This window comes from Tenrec ecaudatus, chromosome 6 (genome assembly GCF_050624435.1).
Source record: "Tenrec ecaudatus isolate mTenEca1 chromosome 6, mTenEca1.hap1, whole genome shotgun sequence".
NCBI classification, from domain to species: domain Eukaryota; kingdom Metazoa; phylum Chordata; class Mammalia; order Afrosoricida; family Tenrecidae; genus Tenrec; species Tenrec ecaudatus.
This window is the reverse complement of record NC_134535.1, coordinates 115449546-115470818: the sequence shown is the minus strand read 5'-3', so window position 1 is coordinate 115470818 and position 21273 is coordinate 115449546. Positions and strand designations below refer to the sequence as shown.

General features: G+C 38.7%; 1 protein-coding gene across 1 annotated transcript in view; it reads right to left on the bottom strand.

The window, feature by feature from the left end:
* The window catches only part of SLC15A5 (solute carrier family 15 member 5), an 88153-nt gene that overhangs the window by 27708 nt on the left and 39172 nt on the right, over positions 1-21273 (bottom strand). Inside the window, exons 5-7 of the mRNA XM_075553076.1 lie at positions 19915-20101; positions 10168-10356; positions 3992-4123 (exon numbers count right to left, since the gene is read on the bottom strand). Of these exons, the coding sequence (XP_075409191.1) occupies positions 3992-4123; positions 10168-10356; positions 19915-20101 (508 nt within the window). The remainder of the gene's footprint in view (positions 1-3991; positions 4124-10167; positions 10357-19914; positions 20102-21273) is intronic.

Below are 21273 nucleotides of genomic sequence, written 5' to 3'. Positions count from 1 at the left end.
AAAATAAGAGGAAAAGTGCATGAGATAGTGACCTACCTAATTGTCCTGCATATGGCCAATCGCTTTCTTTTAGTGACCATAATTAGTCCCTATCACCACATCATCTCAATGAAACTGATTTCTTTATTTTGAGAAACACAATTTTGATAGTTCAAGGGGTTGTCACAGTCACAGACATATCCTGTTCTCAGAAATACTTATGACAAAGTCTCCTACGATGTAATTTTGGGCATGATCGGGAAGTTTGTGGGCTGAATGATAGTAATTGGGTGAATTGGTAGCTGCTTCTATTTAAAAAGGCAGATTAATTGATTTTCATGAACTTGCTAATTTTTCACATGGATCTATTTTTGATCCTGTCCAATTTAACCATCAGATCAATTACACGTGAAGTCTACTGAACTGCCAGATGACACAAAGTTAATACAGAAGTAAAGATTAGTAATTCACTGGGTGACAGAAACAAGTTTCAAAACTATCCGTTATTTAAGATGATGGGTTGACACTTATTAAGGGTAATGATAAAGTCATACATTGGATTAGAAAAAAATTGTGAAGTGGCTCTGACTTGAGAAAAATTGTTCAATATAAAAATAAACAACCTCTAGGTTTTAATTGACCACCAGTATAATGCAGCTACTAATAAATATATTCTCTGTTTGCATCCAGAGCCACAGTGTTCAGATTGATATATTGAATATGTCTATCCTGGCTGCACCTGTTTTGCATATGATGTTAGATTCCGGAAGTCACATTTTAAGAATGATACTGAAAAGCTTGTTTGTTTAATGAATCAGGGATGCTTGATCGTGAAAAATTAGAGACTCTCATAATACGAAAAATGCAATTATTCTATATATTGATTACATTTAATCACAAAGATTGTATAACTACCCAACGAGGTACTTGTCAATCTTGACACGGTAACTGAGACTACACACAGGTAGATTGCCAGGAGTTAAATCCGGGTGATATGATTGCAGATGAGTTGTACCATATTATGTCTTTCCATATTTGTCAAATGACTGAAGAGTTGCATTTGGATGAAAAAACGAGGCCTACTCTGGGAACAGACTCTCAAAGTGGAGAATACTTTCAGGCTGTAGGTGATGCCAGCATATTATCAAGCTTTGGAGACAACACCAAACCTGAGATTCCTAGCATTTGGTGTAACACAGTTTTATCGTGAACATAAACACCAGCCCCCATTTTTATTTGAAGTGTTAAACTGATTAGTGATCATTTATATAGTGTTTGATCAGTCTCGAGTTTTAGAGAGTGGCTGCCCCACATCCCATCTTGGTAAGGTGACTTCGCTTTGCTTCCTTGGTCACCTTCTATTAATGGGTACCTAGCTCTATCAAAATACTATGAACTTTTGTTTTATCTATCTTCATACCATGTCTAGAATATTATCAGTACTATCTTGCCTGAAGATCCAAAGAGGTTATGTTACAGAACTAACAAGGGAGACGTCGGGCAGTGGAAGATATGACAAAATAATAATAATTTATAAGTTATCAAGGGTTCATGGGGGAGGGGAGAACAGGAAGGGAGGGGAAGAAATGAAGAGCTGATACCAAGGGCACAAGTAGAAAGCAAATGTTCTGAGAATGATGATGGCAACATGTGTACAAATGTGCTTGACACAATGGATGGATGTATGGATTGTGATAAGAGTTGTACAAGCCCTCAATAAAACGATTTTTTAAAAGTCTTTTAATTGGTGGCCTTCCTAATAGCTGTTTGTTGCATTGCATTCAGTGCTGGTGCTGGTTTCAGAACACTGAGGTGAAATTATATCACTAGTGTCAACGACTGGGCACTTCACTTTCTCTATTTTGCCTTGACGGTTTTATACTTAGACTATGGGTGATGATATTTCCACCTTTACAAAGCTGTTTTAATAGATGTGATCATGAGTGCAGATTTTCATTAAGTATTCACAAGAGTAGCACCTTAAATACATATGTGAACATTTTAGGTTTATACAAGAAGATGAACTTGCGATCATATTTGACATTGCAGTTCTCCTAGAATATGTCAAGTCTGATCTGATTTTAGAAATTTCTTTCTTAGCAAATTTCTTTATTGAATCAAGGGAAGAACAGAAACATGTGTCCAATGAGGAAAATATTCCTGGGACAGATCTAGGTAAGACTTTTCCAGACTCTTTTATAAGATCCTAATACAAATGCTTTCTCCCTTGTTTATCTAACCAGAAAATTTGCTGTAGTTCAATTTGCTGTCGTCCAGACAGCTATACGTTTTTCAGTTTTAGTTTTTATTTTGTTGGGAGTCCTTACAGCTCTTATCACAATCCATCCATCCATCCATCCATCCATTGTGTCAGACACACCTGTACATATGTTGCCATTATTTTTTTCAAAACAGTTTCTTCCTACTTGAGGCCCTGGTATCAGCTCTTCACTTTCCCCTCTCTCTCACCCTCCTTCCCCCGTGTCCCCTTGATAATTTATAAATTATTCTGGTTTTATTTTCCATATCTTACACTGTCCACTGTCTCCTGTCATCCACTTTTCTGCTGTCTGTCCCCCTGGGAAGGTGACCGTATGTCGATGATTGTGACTGGTTTCCCCCTTACTACCTGCCCCCCTTCATTTACCCTCTGAGAGTCGCTGCTCTCCTTGTTGGTCTTGACAGGCTTATCGGTTCTGGATTCCCTGTGTTGCGAGCTCTTATCTGTACCAGCATACATGTTCTGGGGAAATGGAATCTGGCTTTTGCCTGGTTTTCTAAATAACTAAGAAATGGTGGTGGTAGGGGATTTGATCTTGCAAGGACCAATCAAAGATTGGTAGCTTTGCTCCCTACAACTATACTATACCAGGAATGGAATGAATGACTCTTAATTTTATGACTTTCTTGTGTCCCTAGAAGTGTTTGAAGGCTTGTACCTATTTATCTTGCTTGCCTCAATGCTCCGTATAGTTCCTGACATAGAGTAAGTAGATCACCAATAGGGTTAACAGGAGTTTGTTATTCATAGAAGATAATTCTTACAATGTGTGAAAATGGGTAAATTGTACTTTTTTTGTATCTGTGCGTTGTCCTGATTCACTGTTTTGTTTTTAATCATTTTATTGGGGACTTGTACAATTTAAATCATACTTTTTATTAGAAAACATAAACCAGTACTTTGGTTATGTTAAGTGCAGATCTCAGTGTATTTTTAAAAACCGTTTTACTGATACATAACTCACATCTCATGCAATTCCATAATTCAATCATGTTAGAACTGTGTGTATTTTTGAAAGGATTGAAGAATAAGATTATAGTATTTGTCTTAAAATCAACCAAAACAAATTAAAGTAACATTTACACTATATGAACCAATAATAATAAAGAAAGAAAAAATTTTTAAAAAACATCATAGATTTAAAACACAACAGAGACAGTCACCACTGGCTCCTCTCTGATTCTTTATCGGCACAGGTCACTAAAAGGTGACACTTTTATTTGCATCTGAACTTCTTTGATCCTAAGATCATTTGTTATTCCCCCTCTTTTTGCTGCATAGGAATGATTTCTGGTGAATTGTGTGGTGGCGGGGAGGGGTAGAGGATAAGAAACAGCATCCAGACGCCCTGTCCCCCTACGTTTACATAGGACAGACCTCTTTCTGAGGATTATCATTGCCAGTTATGAGGCTTTATTGAATGTAGCCTCATTGAAATACTTAATAAGAATATAATGGACAGTTTGCTTTAAAGTACACGAAAGAAAGATAGCAGACAGTGTCTCATGAGAAGTGACATTCTGTAATTACCTCCTCCTATCAAAAGAAAAACAATTCCTAGAAATTAATGAATACAGCAAGAGTCTATTTCCTATCTTAATTCTATCTTAATTGCAAAAGTGGATCAATTAAAAAAAACTATACTGCAAAGTCCCTCTCTGAAGATTTTGTCTCTCCCAGTGCCTCAGCCAACAAGTCAACGTGTAGAAAGAAGCCATGAACTTCGTTTACCTTCTGAGAGGAGATATACCAGCTCCACCAGCACTGCTCCCAGGAAACAGCTGAATCCATTGCACAGGGACAAAGCACTCGCAGAGGTTCCGCTGACTCTACTTGGAACAAATCGGCATGATAGTTCAGATACTGAGTGAAAAGAGATGAGAATTTAGGAGATTCTTCCAAAAATACTGTCATAGATACTGTCTACATTAAAACTGTTGACCATAGGATCATAATCGGGTTGGACTTTTTAGAGGTTATTATAGTAAAATGAATTACAATATTAAAATATACAGATCCAGCTAAAGAAGAACATATGGCAAATGCTACCTCTGTACAGCTTTTAAAATAATTTGATTATGTGATTGGGTATCTTAATATAGATATTCACATTTTACCAGTTTCATAATTGGAATGATTTCTGATGAATTTTGGATTGAAGTGAGACCTGAAATAGATAATATCATGACAATCTATCAATGATATCTAGGACACTGTGAATCAATAGGTCTCTGTGAATCAATAGGTTCTTTATGGAAACCTTGAATTTATCCTAGAAAATTAGTGTAGTGTATGAGCTTGAGAGTTGAATAAGATTGTGCTGAAATGGTAGACAGTTTACTATCTAACTGTGACTTTAGATAATTTCTTAAAATCTCTAAGCCTCAAAATTTTCCCATGTAAAAGGGCTTAGGACAATGCTTGACTTCTCAGGATGGAATAAAAGGTAATTATTTTTAAAATGTTAATTTTACCAACTCAATTAGCACCTACCTTTGGCAACTTCCCTTGATATTTTAGATGCAGGATCCTATTTAAGGAGACAACACCTAGAGACAGTAACTTAAGCATCAGCTTCTCAAGATTGCTGCCTTCTTCCCGGTCATCTTGGTGAAGTAATAATGAGGGCAAAAGATTGGGGGGGGCGGGAGGGGAATCATGGAGGAAAATTTGGGAAAAAATTCAAAATATATTTTGAAATCAGAATTGATAGATTAAAAACAAGAACACACCTATAAAATATGCCTGGAGATCCTACGGATCCATGTAAAGATATTTCTGATATTTATTGTAATGTGGTGGTATCTATGATTTGCTTTAAAATTATAGTCATGAGAAAGGGGGAATATGTGAATGAAGATAGAGATGAACCACGTTTGTCCATGAATTGAACTTTGTGGAAACTGGATGCATCTGAATTTAATCCCTCATCTTTGTATATGTTTAATATTTTTTGTTATAAAAGTTTAAAAATGGCTTGAGGAAAGTTTTATAAAGAAATGTGTCCTAAACTCACTGTCATCAGGTCAGTTCCAAATCACAGCAATTCTATATAGGCTTTCCAGACTGTACACCTTTACGAGAGTGAATGGATACATCTTTCTTCTGAGGAATGATTGAGTTGAACAGTTGACCTGGGGTTAGCGGTCCAACATCTGACTCATAGAACCAAGAGGGCTCCTTGCTGAATTACTAGATTTTACTTTTTCTTACTCTTCTATACATTCTAATTTCCTATAATTGGCAATCACAAAAAAATACTAATGTTTTTGTATTTTTTTTAAGAAAAGGGCTAATAGGTAAGTAATGTTTTTGTAAAGAGCAAATCATTCGTTTCCTTCTCTATGAAAAAGCAGAGATAATCTCTTTCCTTTCCTCTGAGGAGTATTTCTCCCTTAGTTTACTTTTTCTGTGCTCAAGTTTTACTCAATAAAACTGCACGAGCTCATCTCTTTAAATGAACTTACTAATACAGCATAACTTACTAATACAACATACGGTTGCTATTGCTGCTGGTTCCTATTGGATCGGCCCCCAAACAACTGAGCGAAATGCACGCTGCCTGATCCTTAAGCCATCCCCGTAATAGTGTGGGAATGGAGCCACTATGATCCAAAGGATTTTCAATGGCTGATTTTTCAGAAGTATATCACCAGGCTTTTCCTCCAAATCTGCCTCAGTCTAGAAGTTCTGCTGAACCCTGCTCACTCTCATAGCAACACGCAAGTGTCCCATGACAGATGGGTGCTGACTGCACTTGAGGTGCGTTGGCTGCGAATCAGACCCGTATCTCCTGCATGGCATGTGAGAATCCTACTACGGAATCACTAGGGCCTCGTGTTCATCATGGCAATGCCTTCAGGTTCTTTCCTGCGACGATCTAATATTTCAATGGGTCTATCTCTGTGCTCCAGACAAGGTGTAGGCTGTTAAAGCTGAGGGTGGAAAGGGTGTTTGTTTGATTTTTTTCTAAATTAAAAACTCTCTTTAGGGCATAGATTTGTGTCACACTGAGTGCACTGGCCACCAGGCATTTACTACCACAAATACAGCTTGGAAATGATGACGATGGTGTTGACCAATAAGATACCATCGAGGAGGCTTCCAACCTTTGGCAGTGATGTGCAGTGGTTAAGCCCCACAACTCTCCTATGCCATGGTGCTCAAACCACTGAGCAGAGTCAGAGGCCAAGAATCTTTTTTTTAAGAAAGGTGCAAATTTAAAGAAATAGTTCCCAGTTTTAAATACAAACTTGGCTTATAAACTTTCTCCTCTATCAATATGAAGAGACAAACAATGGGCGGAAAGACTAAGTAGAACCATTTCTTTCCCTGAGAAAAGGCAGAATGTACAAGGCCATTATTACTCAGCTAGTTAATTATTAATCCGATGCTTCTCTCTTGCTGGGACTCCTGGTGCAGTATATAATTCATGAGTACACTTTGCCAGCTCTCTGCCCGCTGCTTAATCTCTCTTTGGTGTCATTTTATTCATTTTGAAAGTCTCCCGTTCCTTCTTATAGGACTTAACGTTTCAAGTCCTCGGATTGCCTTTTGCAAGCATCTATTTGCATGATCTGATCTTTTTCAACTTTAGTGATCATCAACCTGACTTTTCGGGTGCCAGGACACTTCTTTGAGCCCGCTACAGCACAGATATTATCCACAAGTCTGTCACTGTTCTAAAATTTTCATTTCACTATGATTACACAGAAATAAATATTCAGACTGTTTGTGAAATCCGGTCTTCCTGCCAGTGAGAGCTAAAATGTGTCCCCAGGTTGTGGCTGACTAGTGTTTGTAAGATGCTACATCACAGCATATGCAGAATCTACTTAATCTAGCATCGCAGCTACCTTTCCAAAGCACCTGGTACTAGGGACTCATCGATGGAAATTACTTTTACTGCAATTGTTCGTAAGCAGTTAAAATATGTTTTATTGTGCCTGGTGAGACGTTGTTGCGTACATGTGGGGGACACGTACTGCAGTCCCTGAAAAGGGATCTTTCTTTTGTTGCCAACCTCAGACAATTATTTTTCCTCAACTGTGGAAAGCTGAATCTCACTCGATACTTTTCCTTTGTCCTCTCATCTATCAACCTTTGGGACATTGGGGGGGGGGGAAGAATCCATTTGTCATATCTCCCACCCTTAATCCTGGGTGATTTTGACATATGTCTAGATCATCTTTCCCAAGCGCCACCAAATCTTGGTTTCTCGGTTCCTCGATCTCCTATCTGATGTCTTTGCCTCCAGTCTACCTTTGTCCCTCGGGCTTCAGGTCATATTTAGACCCGGGATTGTCCAACTGTAACCTGGCAACACATTATCTGCAGCCTCTTTTAATAAATTAAGTATTATTAAACCACAGCCACATCCATTCATTATATTTTTGTAACTGCTTTTGCACTGCAGCGCCAGAATTCAGAAGCTACGACAGAGACTGCCTGGATGCACACTTGAACTCTTTCCCCTCTACCTCCTCGCAGAAAATGTCTGCCAATCCCTGCCCTAGAGCCATACCATCACCACTCCCACATTTTAACTTTGTGCATTCTGTTCTGACTACCGCCATCTATCTTTCCAGTTTATTTTCTGTTACTCATCCCTAAAATACGGGCCTTCCTCCCAAATCTCAATGGTTTCTTTCATTACTTCCACATTTTCCACCTCCTACATTTTACATTTCTTACCTCCTAGATGAGACTTGGTGGTGCAGTGGTTATGCATTCGGCTGCTAACTGAAAGGTCAGTAGTTCAAAATCACCAGCTGCTCCTTGGGAGAATGACAAGGCTTTCTATTCCTGTCAAGACTTGGTCTCGGACACTCACAGGGGCCGTTCTGCCCTGTACTATAAAGGGTGGCTAAGGGTTGGCATCGACCCAATGACAGTGAATTTGTTTTGTTGTTGTTGTTTATTTGTTGGAGCTGTCCCAACAACCCCTTTTACCCAAATTACATGCTATGGTCCATTGCAATCATACTCTTTCACAGACTCATATGAACGATAATAATAACATATGTCATTGCTGTCATTATTGGCGGTTTCCTATGCACCGGCATTTTTGTATGTAGCTTTATCTGACACATTTTATTCAGTCATCACAACTCTTCCCCATTTTGTCGATGAAGAGAAAGCCTCTGAAACGCGGGATAATTTTCCCAAGATCACACAGCTTGCACCAACAGTCTGAATGCTGGTCTACCCGACGTTAAGCCCACTGATTTCAACTACAACATTGTACTGCCTCTCAAAGAACAATATTTTAATTTTGTCATTCAGCACAGTCTTTCACAGATTATTTCCCTTATATCTCAAGGAGCTCATAAGGATGAAGAATCACCTTGTTAAAAGCGGAGAAGGTAAAGCTTGCAGGTTGACTGACTACACTAGGTTACTCAGTGAGAAAAAAAGCTGGAACTCAAAAGGAAGTCTTTGGATAAGTTATTTATATTACAAAAGCTGCTTTTGAATCCCTCCGTGGTTTATTAGTATCTCTTGGTCTTATATCTGGAATGATTGCCGGGCTGCCTGAAGCTTTTCTCTCCACACTCATTCATTGTCTTCCCCCACACCTACCCCTGAAAGTATTGACATCTCACATGCCAACAAATTTCTGGAAATAACATCAGGAAAGATGATAAACATTTGTATTGTGGCATTATTTGCCGCCTCTTTAGTCTCCCTGGCAGTATCAAAAACTGGTTTCCACATCATAGAATCTTATAGAATAATTTATTCATGTAAAATAAGTAGAATGAAATTGTTTAAGATGATGAAATGATATATTAATCATTAAACATGTTAATTAACTTTCTTTTGACTTTTAAAAAGGGTTGCTTTAATATCATACTTGTGTGTTCATATATATGCACACACACATATGTATTACTCTATTGCAGGAAGTCACTGAAATATTTTATGGATTTCTAGAGGGCTAGATGAATTAACATAAGCAATCTAAACACTTGAGAAACCCTTAACATGGTATAGAGTTATTTTGAACCTGTCATGAAATATTAGTGATCGTACTGAATTTAATGTAATTCAATTTAATCACTTTGAGTTGTCTGGAAATTTGGCTCAAGTGCTCACAGCCGGCACTTTGATTCTGACTCAGAGCAACCCTACAGGACAGAGTGGAACTGCTCTTGTGGGTTCCCGAGTTATAAACTTTTTGTTTTTAATCATTGTATTGGGGGTTCATACAACTCTTATCACCATCCATCCATCCATCCATCCATCCATCCATCCATCCATCCATCCAGTCAAGCACATTTGTGCATTTGTTGCCCTCATTGTTCTCAAAGCATTTGCTCTCCACCCAAGCCCCTGGCATCAGATCTTTATTGGAGCACAGAGCCTCATCTTCTTCCCATGGAGCAGTTGCCTGGTTTGCTTTGCTGATCCTGAAGTTAGCAACCCAGCATGTGATCCTCTATGCTACCATTTAGTAACCATTTTGGAGGAGGTTTATTTTTGAGTTTACCTATGAGATCGAAGGAGGAAGTTTGGGAAAGGGGAAGGAAAGAAGAGGAGAGTTTTCTTCTGAATGTACTGGACTTTTCTTTTGGGTTTTAGCAGAGTTATTTTTGTTCTTTTAGCCCCTGTTGTATAGCAGACAAAATGGTTGCTACCTTCAACCAAGTTAGCAGGTCTTCATTCTAACTCTGATGATGTCGAATTAATTATTGTTGTTGTTGTTGTGTGTGTGTGTGTGTCAGAGGAATAAAGAGAAGTTAAGCATTTTGAAAATTAGGGTGATAAATAGGCTTCTTTGCAATGTGCGGGAAATCTTGAGGAGTATGTAGATCAGCAATTGCTTTAACTGCTCCAGTTGAGATTATGTGTTTTGTGTTAAAGTTCAGTATGTTCTAACATTGGATCATAGAATTATTACTCACAGGCTGGATTCACCAGAGTTTCAGCGACACCGAGTAAGACATATTGAAAAACCAGGTGGAAACAGGGCATGGAGGAAACAATGAGAACTTTTCCAGAAAGAGTTTGCTCCATTGGAGGGAAGTCTTTTCTGTGCATTTCCAGGAAGCCAGCTACCATCACAGACAACACAACAGAAAGATGTCCAACAACTGAGTGGAAAGCATGCAAAAGAAAAATTAAGTATAGTGTTAGAAATCAATATAATAGGCCACAGTGTTTCTTATATATTTATGCAAGGAGTATTTCCTAAAATTATTATTATTATTTGCTCTGGGGATATTCGGCCAGCTCACTGTATTGTGCAGGTGAGGGCTTTAAACTGGTTAAAGTTGGTTTCGTTAAGGCTGATGAAACGAGAACAGATTGAAATTTTTAAAATGTGGATGAAATGAATTGACAGGTGGAAGAGGACACTTATGGTTCAAAGCCTTGGGATGGGAGAGTTGGAAGAGGCATAGTGAACCTTTTCTAGATCCTGGTTCAGGAGACGGGATTGCTGCCAGGACTGCGGAGGGTAGCACACATTCAGAGTGGCGTGGACCGCTACCATCCTGGTGGTCAGGTCACTGCTGTTGTTGACTCTGTTGCTTAAGAGTTGATTGTTGTGCAACAGGTGCACAGCCCTTGTTTTCTAAAAAGGAGAGCCAGTTTCAAGCAATTTTCCCCATTCTGGTTTACCCACATTTTACAAATTAAAGTCCATTTTGGTTTTATTTCATGGGCTGTGACCAGGAGGAGCTGGTTGGAAGACCAGGTATTGATCCTTTGCTTAGGTGGTGGTCTCAGAAATGTTAACTTTTTATTTTTTAACTACTTAATTATATAGTCTCTGACCAGTTACCCTGTGCTTATTAATACTTTCCTGAGCAATATAATGGGGAGCAATGATTATTATAATTTGTTATTTTTTAAGGTGGCTGTGAGGTTTCAATAAAATTACATGCTGGTATTATAAGTGTTCCTGGTAGTAATTAGTAGCAATTATCATTGAAGATAGAGCAATAGTTTTATACTTCTAATTCTAGATGAGATATAACATTCTAACCAATTTTAAAGAAATATATGAGTCAAAAATGATTTGGAGAAAATTTTCAATACAATTATTTCTTCATGTGGTTTCGATCTTTATTTTTAAAACTTTTTTGAAATGGCATGTAGATTTTATCAGCTTTCAGGTTTTCTGCTATTTGTCTAATTTCTGCAGAAAAAGAAAAGTAACCATTAGAGAACTTCAAAACTAGAAACTTCGGTCTAGGACAAAAAGGCTTGAAAGGACAAATTAGCTCGACAAAGAGTATAAATGGATGAAATTATTCAGGTAGTGGTTCAAGTCTTCACTTCTTTTTATCTAGGAAATTTTGGTGTAAAATGAGCTGGAATTTTGTTAATATCTATTATAATAATTTTATTCTCAATTTATCATTCATGTAACTGGACTTAACCCCATTGTTAGAGAAGCAAATCTGAGCTTGATGGGATTCATTTGAAATTTAGAGATGGCCACATTTCGTTAACTTGCATAAAATTTAAGATAAGGCAACGCTTTCAACTCAGAAAAATCAATCTCATGTTTAAATAACTTAGTGTTTGTTTTGGTTGATAGAGAAACTGGTAGGCAAATTTTGTGATTCTATCTCAGCATTTAAATGCACCAAGAAAGTCTAGCCCCCAGAAATGAGAGGTGTGAAAGAAGAGGAAACCTAAATAACTTAAAAAATTAAGAGATTTATTAGTGTTATTTTAAATTAAGTTCCACTCATAGGGGAGTAAAGCTTGTTTTTCAGTAAATAAAGCATATAAAAATATAAATTTCACATATCATCTGGTTGAAGAAATGGTGTGCGAGCCACACCTGACCTCTTCAAGCTTGACAATTCCACATCTGCCCAACAATGATAGCCCTCCCATTTTCTTTATCCTGTCCTTCCCTCAGCTGTTCTTCCCGCCACACACTGCGGGGTTGGATCATCTCTCTCAGTGGCCACACAGAACGCATGGACCATGCTTATGATTAGGGGGGATATTATGGAGGTTAACAGGTTACAAGTCATGATCAGAAATGCTCAGGTTGCAATGATTTTGTCTGCAGCCCCTTTTCTTGTCCACAGTGAAGGCAGCTCTCTCTCTGCTCTGACAAGTGATATAAAGTTCCTTTGGCACTAGTAAATGCTCAAAGGGCCCCCACTCTGCAAGCCAGCCCTCTGCCCAGAGACACTCAGCTTTACACATTCTGTGGACCTGGATGCCCTCCATTCTTTCTCTTGGTCTCTGTGGACCCCCACCCCACGCCCACCCTTTGTTTCTGCCTGCCACTGCCACTCTTCCACACACACCCCTGAATGTGCTTCACCCCGGATCTTCTTTCTTGCTGATTGTGAGATTTTTTTTTAATTCCTGTTTCTTAGATGGCTCATTTTTTAATGAAAAAAATTGTCCAATCTCCTCCTTTAGAGTCCTCGACCTCTATACCTAATTTGCACGCTCCCACCCAGACACTTTTTGAGAGTATCAAGACTGCAGAGCGAGATCCCTACAAGGAATACCGCCGTGCCTCAGTGCCCAGGATCAAATGTGTCTGATCGTTGCACTTATCTAGATTTCAACGTATTATAGCCTTGGCCTCCTCCAAAAGAAACCTAATAGATTAATTCATCTACTTTGCTATAGGCCGAGTAGTACGATGTTGAATGTAGGCTGGTGACGCAAACCTAGGCAGAGGAAGCTACCTGTTCCTGTACAGAGGGATAGTCCCCGAGGAGCCATTCCACTCTGTCCTGAAGGGTTTTTGTGAGTCAGAATGGACTCAGTCCCACTGGGTGTGAAGCCTAACAGCACAGAAGGTTAAGTTCTTGGATGCTCACCGAGAGTTCGGTGGTCCGAACCTATCCCGGGGCCCTGGCTGAGGAAGTCTTGGCAATGTGCTTCTGTGAAGATCACAGCCTAGAAATCCTCTGAGGCACTTCTCCTCTGTCACCCAGGATCGCGACAAGTTGGAGTCAACATTGCTCCCCTCTAACAAGAACAACAAATGCCATGTATGGAGGGCCATGGATGAAGTACAAATAATTCAGAGCTTGGCTGCTAACTGAAAGGTTAATAGTTTGGGGCCACCAAAGGAAGGTCTGGCGGTCTACTTCGGAACAATTAGTCATGGAAACCCTAGGGAGCGCCGTTTGCTCTGACACACGAGTTGGAAGTAACGTGTTGGCAACTGATTTGTTTGTTTATGTTAGGCATAATGGAGGATACAAAATGGGGGAAAAAACCCCTCTGTTTTCAGACATTGTATATTCATATCAACACTTAAATTGGGGAATATAAGAATAAATTATTTCCAGTTGGGGAGGTGAGCAATGAAATTTTATATTTTAGAGAAGGTTCGATTGGAAATGGGGATGGGGCCACAAATAGCATGAACAAAGGCACAGAAGTGGGAAAGGATTGGACATGTTTTCAGAGTGGTCATACGTTGAAATTATTTGGAATCATGGGGAAGAAAGATTGGGGCCATTTAATACTCTTTTTGAAAGAAGCATTTTATATCCTTCTTAAGGAATTTAAAAATTACTCTGAAGATAATAGAATCATTGTGAATTGTAGACACAGTGAAATGATTAGAATTGTCATTTAAGATGATTACTCTAAAGGCCATTTGCTGGGTAGATTGAATGGGAGAGATATTAGTGGTATAAAGATAGGAAGTTATAGAAAAAAATCTTTGTAAGGTATAATGAATTACAATCAGGATTCCCAGTGCTGGAGAATTTTAGGGACGATGGGGACATAAGACTCATAGATTCAACTAATAAAACCTAGGAAAGTAAATCAAGGATGAACCAGACATCAATGTTGAATATTAATCCAGGTGACTGGAAAGAGGACATGGTGGTGACATTCATATATATATGCCCATTCGATTGAATATTTACACTTTCCCTCCTAAATAGGAATTATCAGAGATGTGCATAAAGATAATTAATTTTATTCTGAACAAGTTGAATTTGAGTTATAAAAAGATAACCTAAAAATTAAAATTGTAGCACAAGTGAATCTGAGGAGATTAGTTGGGGCCACTTCCTCAATTGCATTGCCTTCCCCAGTTAATCAATACGTTCTCTAGATTTTCAAGATCCATGCTGATTGGCCTTCTTCTTTCATTGCCACTGACATTATAATTTTCATCCAAGCCTTTATCATTTTCAATCCAGACCATGTGCAATAATATACATATGAATTTGGAAGCTTGGTTCCTGGCTACTCAAAGTGTGTACTGATCAATAGCCTAAGTGTTCCTTGGGAGCCTACTATTAAGATCCACTGAGTCAATTTCAAACCATAGTGACTCAAGTCATGTGTCAGAGTAGGCCTGTCCCATAGGATTCCTCGGTTTCTGGAATGGTTACAGAAGCAGATTGCCATGTCTTTCTCGGTGGCATAGCTGGTGGGTTGGAATTACCAACCCTTTCCTCAGCAGTCCAGTGCTTACCCGTGGGAACAGCCAAGGGTTCTTGGCAGCTTCTTCTACCTGCATAATCTCAGGTCCACTCGAAATGACTAAGTCTTTTACCTGAAGGACCTAGATAACTGCCGTTCTACTGTCCTATTTGCTCCTGTAATCCAGGTGCTGGTGAAAAATGACTTTAAGAAAAATTAAAAACAACTTTGATCCCACCATAAACTTAATCCACTCCATTTTTATTCTTAACCTGTATAAGATTGCAATAGCTCCAAAGGAAATTGCAATTTATCAGAATGTGCACATTTTAAACCTTTAGCAGATCTGTATTTACAAGATAAAGCACAATGGTTTCAAAGGAGATATTATATCCAGATAAATAATGCATGTTTTAATATCGGCTGTGTGGTTGCAGACAAGTCCATAAGAGTCCTGAAGTTCTTATGCTTTATTCTATGATCCTACCATGCAATAATTTTCCAAATTAAGCCATAATGAGATACAAGGAGATCAAAACACACTCAAACATTAAAAAATTGCACTTGCTGTTTTGTTTGAAAGTACAACCTTTATATTAAAAAAAAGACAAATGAAAAGAAGAGGATATTTTAGGATTTTGGTTATTGGTCAAATTCACTCCCTGAGAAATTAACAGGTTTCTTACATAGTTTGATGCTTGAGTCCATGACATATAAGTTCACAATCATGTAGAGGAAATTCTATTGACTTCAAAAAATTCTTCCTGGATACCTCATTCTGTCACATATTCAGAAGAGGAAAGTTGTTCATGTGAGACCTTACTGTTGCAGATGCAACATAAAGGCAGCTCTCATAAAGGCAGCTGTCATTCCAAAGCTCATCTAGCATATTGAACATTGTTTGTGCTTTTATTTCTGAATATATAACAGGCCGTCATTGACATGGAGATCAGATATCTATCTGTATCACCATAAGGAATCACCTACTGTTTTGGATGGTGGAATAAATGATCGACTTCACCTCAAATTGAATTTCAACTTTGATGTCAACTTTAAGAATACGAACCTGAGGATCTTAATGTGGTTTTATTAAATAAGTGAATAATTGAATAAATGACTCACTCCCGCAAAATATTAACAGGTTATTTCTTTTGCTGTTTGAATAGTCCCTCTTATTAGGTACTGTGAAATGGAACTTCCCTGCAGCGTTCTATGGAGAAGCATATCAGTTGATGGAGAAAACATGGGGTCTTAAAGGCTTGAAGGTGAACAAGCGGCCATCTAGCTCAGAAGCAAAAAAGCCCACATGAAGAAGCACACCAGCCAGTGCGATCACGAGGTGCCAAAGGGACCAGGTATAAAGGCATCATGCAAAAAAAAAAGATATATGTGTGTATATGTATATATGTCTCTCTATCTATCTATCTATCTATCTATCTATCTATCTATCTATCTATATATACCATATTGAATGAAGGGGGAAGTGCAGAGTGGAGACCCAAGGCCCAAGTGTCGGCCAATGGAGATCCCCTCACAGAGGGGCTCAGGAGAGGAGATGGGTCAATGAGGGTGTGAGCTAGTACCGATGAAGAACACAGCTTTCACCCACATCCTGGATGCTTCCTCCCCCCAACTACCATGATCCGAATTCTACCTTGCAGGGCTGGATAGGGCAGAGGTTGCATACTGGTGCATATGGGAGCTGGAGGCACAGGGAATCCAGGGTGGATGATACCTTCAGGACCAGGGGTGTGAGGGGCGATGCTGGGAGAGTGGAGGGTGAGTGGGTTGGAAAGGCGGAACTGATTACAGGGGTCCACGTGTGACCTCCTCACTGGGAGAGGGATGGCAGAGAAGGGGGGGGAGGGAGACTCCGGATAGGGCAAGATATGACAAAATAACGATGTATAAATTACCAAGGGCACATTGGGAGGGGGGAGCGGGGAAGGAGGGGGGGGGGTAAGAGGACCTGATGCAAAGGGCTTAAGTGGAGAGCGAATGCTTTGAGAATGATTGGGGCGGGGAATGTATGGATGTGCTTTATACAATTGATGTATGTATATGTATGGATTGTGATACGAATTGTATGAGCCACTAATAAAATGTAAAAATAAAAAATAAAATAAAATGCAAAAAAAAAAGAAAAAAAACCCACAGGATACGGCAGTGGAAAGAGACAGAGATGTCCCAGGCTTGAGGGAGAAAGAGAGCATTCCCATGCCTTTGTCGGGGACTTCTGGCCAGCAAAGCTATGGAAAAATAAAGCCCTGTTCTTTAGAAAAAAAAAAAAAGATAAATAGCAATGTGAAAATAAAAGACCAAGTTGATCCTACTTTCAATTAGGGTGACAAGATCCTTGACTTGTTTTTAATTTATTATATTCTTTGGTTCCAACAAGAAATAATCTTTATATTAACTAACAATTACTGGAACTAGTAGAATTTACTGATTAAATACGGAAGTCAAACATGTGACTTTATCTATATTATAAAGGACTTTTAAAGATGAAGTTCTTGAAGATATTTGAGTATACTTCATTTACATTTCAATTTATATAAAAGTAAAATAATTGGTACCTCCTGTGTTACGTATTTATGCTTTATATAAGGCTTAATAGCAATCTTAATTAGGCTAATTTTAGTCAGATTAATACTTGGGTGTGTCAGCACAAACTTTGAATCAGGCATACTGCTGGATATAATTAATGTTAAGGAAAGAAAATACTTAACAATCTGTATAAACAATCTGTAACTAGAAAAGGCTAAAATGAAGTATGTAAATTTATAGCAGCGGATAAAGCACAAGGAATTACTTATTCTATATTTTTAGTAGAATAAGACTGACCTTAAACTAGATAAATAAATCAGATCAAGTGTAATGATAAGAGAACCTAGTCCATATTTGAACTTCATATCAAACTTTTGCATTTTGTACATAGTTCTGACATATTTTAATAGTTGGTTCCCTAGAACTCAGGAATGTTGTGTTTTGGATTTTTGTCTTTTGTCATTGATGAGCTAGAAAAAGGAAGTAAGTGTATATTTTCCTCATTACATTTCTAGTTTTTCAACTGTGTGAGATTTCTCTGGCCCTCATTCATGTCAGGAGCTTTACGTAGACCTGTAACATTAGCATAGTCTCCCACTTGCTCCCCATTCCTCCTGCATTCATTGTTTGCTCCCCATTCCCTTCCCCTCCCCACCTCATTCCTGATAAGCCCTTGCATCAGTGATTGTCTCCATGCTGTCCCTCCTTCTGCGCTTCCTAAGTGGGGAAACCCAATAAAAACAACGAAAAACAAGCAAAACAGAAAAGAGACTAAATATAAAGATAAAATATAGAGTAAGAAAGAAAAGAACAGCAGCAATATTTAAAAAGCCAGAGCAGAAATTTCTGTCATGGAAAGAGCGGGAAAAATTTAACTTGAGAGCAAATTCTGGTTGGGTAGAGAGGGGGGTCTTCTGCACAAGTCTCACATTACACCACAGTATGAGCCGTCACAATCAAGTTTACAATCACAATATGAGCTTTTCTTTTGCCTGCACACACCAGGCATTGCATGGCATACACTGCCCACTGCGGGGAGTATATTTCTCCTCTCAGTGAACCTATAGGACACAGTTAAAACTTCCATTTCAGGTCCCAAGACTGAAAATCTTTACAGAGCAGACAACCTCATTTTTCTTCTACAAAGTGGTTGATGAACTTGAACTGCTGGCCTTGTGGCAGTCCAATGGGCAATTTACGGTGCCCCCAAGTCCCCTACACTATCTCTTCTTCAAACATGATAGCCCCTGAAAGAAGAGTAACCGAATGGTACTCTGATACACCCTGAAAGAATGTCAGGAAGTATAAGAAGTAACTGCCTACAGTGCTGATGATGTTTTTCATTTATTTAATATAGTTTATGGGAAATAACAGTGAGGATTTCAAGTTGACAATAATTTAACTTCTTTTGTTGTATTAATGATGATCATAAAACGATGACCTCAGAATTAAAAGACCTTAATTCAAAAGACACTACCTTGATCTTTTAAATGATCATTTACCATGAGTACATGACATATATATATATATATATATATATATATATATATATATATATATACACCTAGGTTCAAATTAGAAACTTAATGAATATTTGTTTAGTCATAATTTATATACATATAAATTCCATTCACATTTTCCAGGCACTTGAGTTCAAGGTAAAAGGAAATTTTGAAGTCAAACTGATTTGATTATGCAAATTACTATTAAAAGTACCCTAGTTAAGAAAAAAATAAAAGTACCCTAGTTTTGTACTTATGCATCTTAATGAAACATACTAATCTTCTATATCATAATATGAAAAATGTAAGCGACTATCTAGTTGAAAATTTAATCTCCTCACACTTTTTATATTCCCAAAGCAAAATAATACACAATAAATGAACAAATATGCAAATCATATATGAATACAGACTACCTTTCAAATAACAAATTTCAGGCTTTAGTCCTGAAAGGAACACAATTCTGGTTCAGTTGAAGTGACTAGCTTTCCCCTTTTGCTCTAGCAGGGCTTATTATCAATCTTGAATGGAAATATTTAGTTGATTAGATTTATCAAATAATATACTTAGTATACTCTGCTTAGGCTCCTCCTCTTGCCATCAAAAATATGCTCCCTTTAAAATTAAACATGTTTTCAAATATACAAGAGTAAAGAATTGTCCCAGAGAACATTACCCATACTTATGATGAATTTAAGATTTCCTGTGCTCAGAAAGGATTGCTAATGTAATCCTTACAGCCATGGTGTACAGAATATTTTGCCTCAAGTTGTCCATATGTAGTATCTTTTTTGTAAAAAAAATGTATTTTGAAGCTTAGTCTGGGACAGTACAAAGCATTTCACAATATAAATCCACCCCATGTTGTCCTGCACTCATTCTGCTTCAATTCCGTACTGGATGGGGATCTAGACAGTGCCTTGCTTTGCTTTTGTATCTTCGGAGTCCTTACGAGAGTGCTGGACATGCACTAAACCCTGGTTTATGGATTTCAACCCTGGCAGGCCCACGAAGCAATTTTAAGGACTTATGGATTGTCAACGCCATTAAGAGTTTTAGTTTCCTAAAAGTTGATGTAATACATAAATATGGGTCACGGGGTTAAAATTTAACTCGAAAAGTTTATATACTAAAGGTCTCCAAAATCTACCCTATTTAATACCTTACAATTAGGAGTCTTTTAAAAAAATTATGTGATCATTCAGGATGCTAAGTTGTACTCACCTATGCATGCCAACAGAAATGGACCCTCCCTCTTAGAAGAAAAGAGACAGGTGCTGAAATACTCCATAAGCGGAGTCAGGATTAATAACGGCAAGGTGCTCATCACATTCATGACGGCAACAGGCAGACGAAATCCATTCACACTCAGGCTGGAGTTCATGGTCTGCAGATAATACCCTGAAGGAATCTGTGTTGGAGCAAGAAGACCGCCGTTCGTTCAGACCATGGATTCACTTGGAAGGAAGCCTCTTGTAGCCCACAGTGCCAAGAGTGAGGTTGGTGTCATGCAGTGTGGGAAAACCTTGTGTCACACACAGCCTTTCCCACCCCGTGGGGAGAGCTTACACCACCCCTGGGGGTGAGTGCTATGCCACGCAGCCCAACCTCAAGTGATTCCCCGAGGCTCCCCCACTTTCTCCAGTTGTCCATGGCACAGACTTTCCTGTGTGGTCACTGTGGAGAGCCATTCTTCACCCTCATTTGGGGGAGGGGGTTGAAGCTTGGGGTCATTCAGAACCACCAGGGGGTGTGCTCCCTGATCCCCCATTGTCACCCCAGCCCCACCAGTGACCCAACTGGCTGTCGTCATCTTGTCCAGTGTTTGTACGCTGGGATGGTGAAGCTACACGTTCCCTGGCTGTTCAAGTCCCCATTACAAGCTGATAAAATGCCTCGTCAGGCATTTTGAACTCGGTGTCGTCTAGTCACAATATTATGGAAGAAAGTTTTGTCATCTCCCCTATGTTCTAACTTTTCCTAAGGGAAGAAAGTTTGCGCTGGTTTTATGTCTAGGATGGCACAAAGAAATCAACCTAACACAAAGTTTTAGTGTTTAGTATATATTTTGTATTTAATATATATTTAGTATTTATACATATAAACTTTCCCTCCATAAATAAAAAAGTCAAAACCAAGAGAAGGCTTAAGGCGTTTGTTTTTAAGTAGATGAAAATAAAGTGGTTTTTTTTTTATGATAACAGATGCTTTAAATAACATCTAGCTCAATGGCAAACTAGACAGGAATGACTTTTAACCCTCTGAAAAGAAGGGTTCTGTGTGGACAACACATGTCTGGCTGGGGCTGTCCGGCTGTCACCTTTGGCTTCCTTCGTTGGCTTTATTTCTAATGTGAGTCAAACAGGTAAGAAGGAGAGAAGGCAGGCTTAGGTCTGTTTCCTTTTTGAATGAATTATGTGACATGAGTGAGCTGTCCAGGAGCCCTGGTGTCAGGGTGGGCTACACATGAGGCTGCTAAACAAGGTCCGAAGTTCGAAACCACTAGTAGCGCCGCGTGACCAAGACCGGGCTTTGTACTCCAGGAAGCAGTTAGAGCCTCGGATACCCACCAGGGCAGTCCTC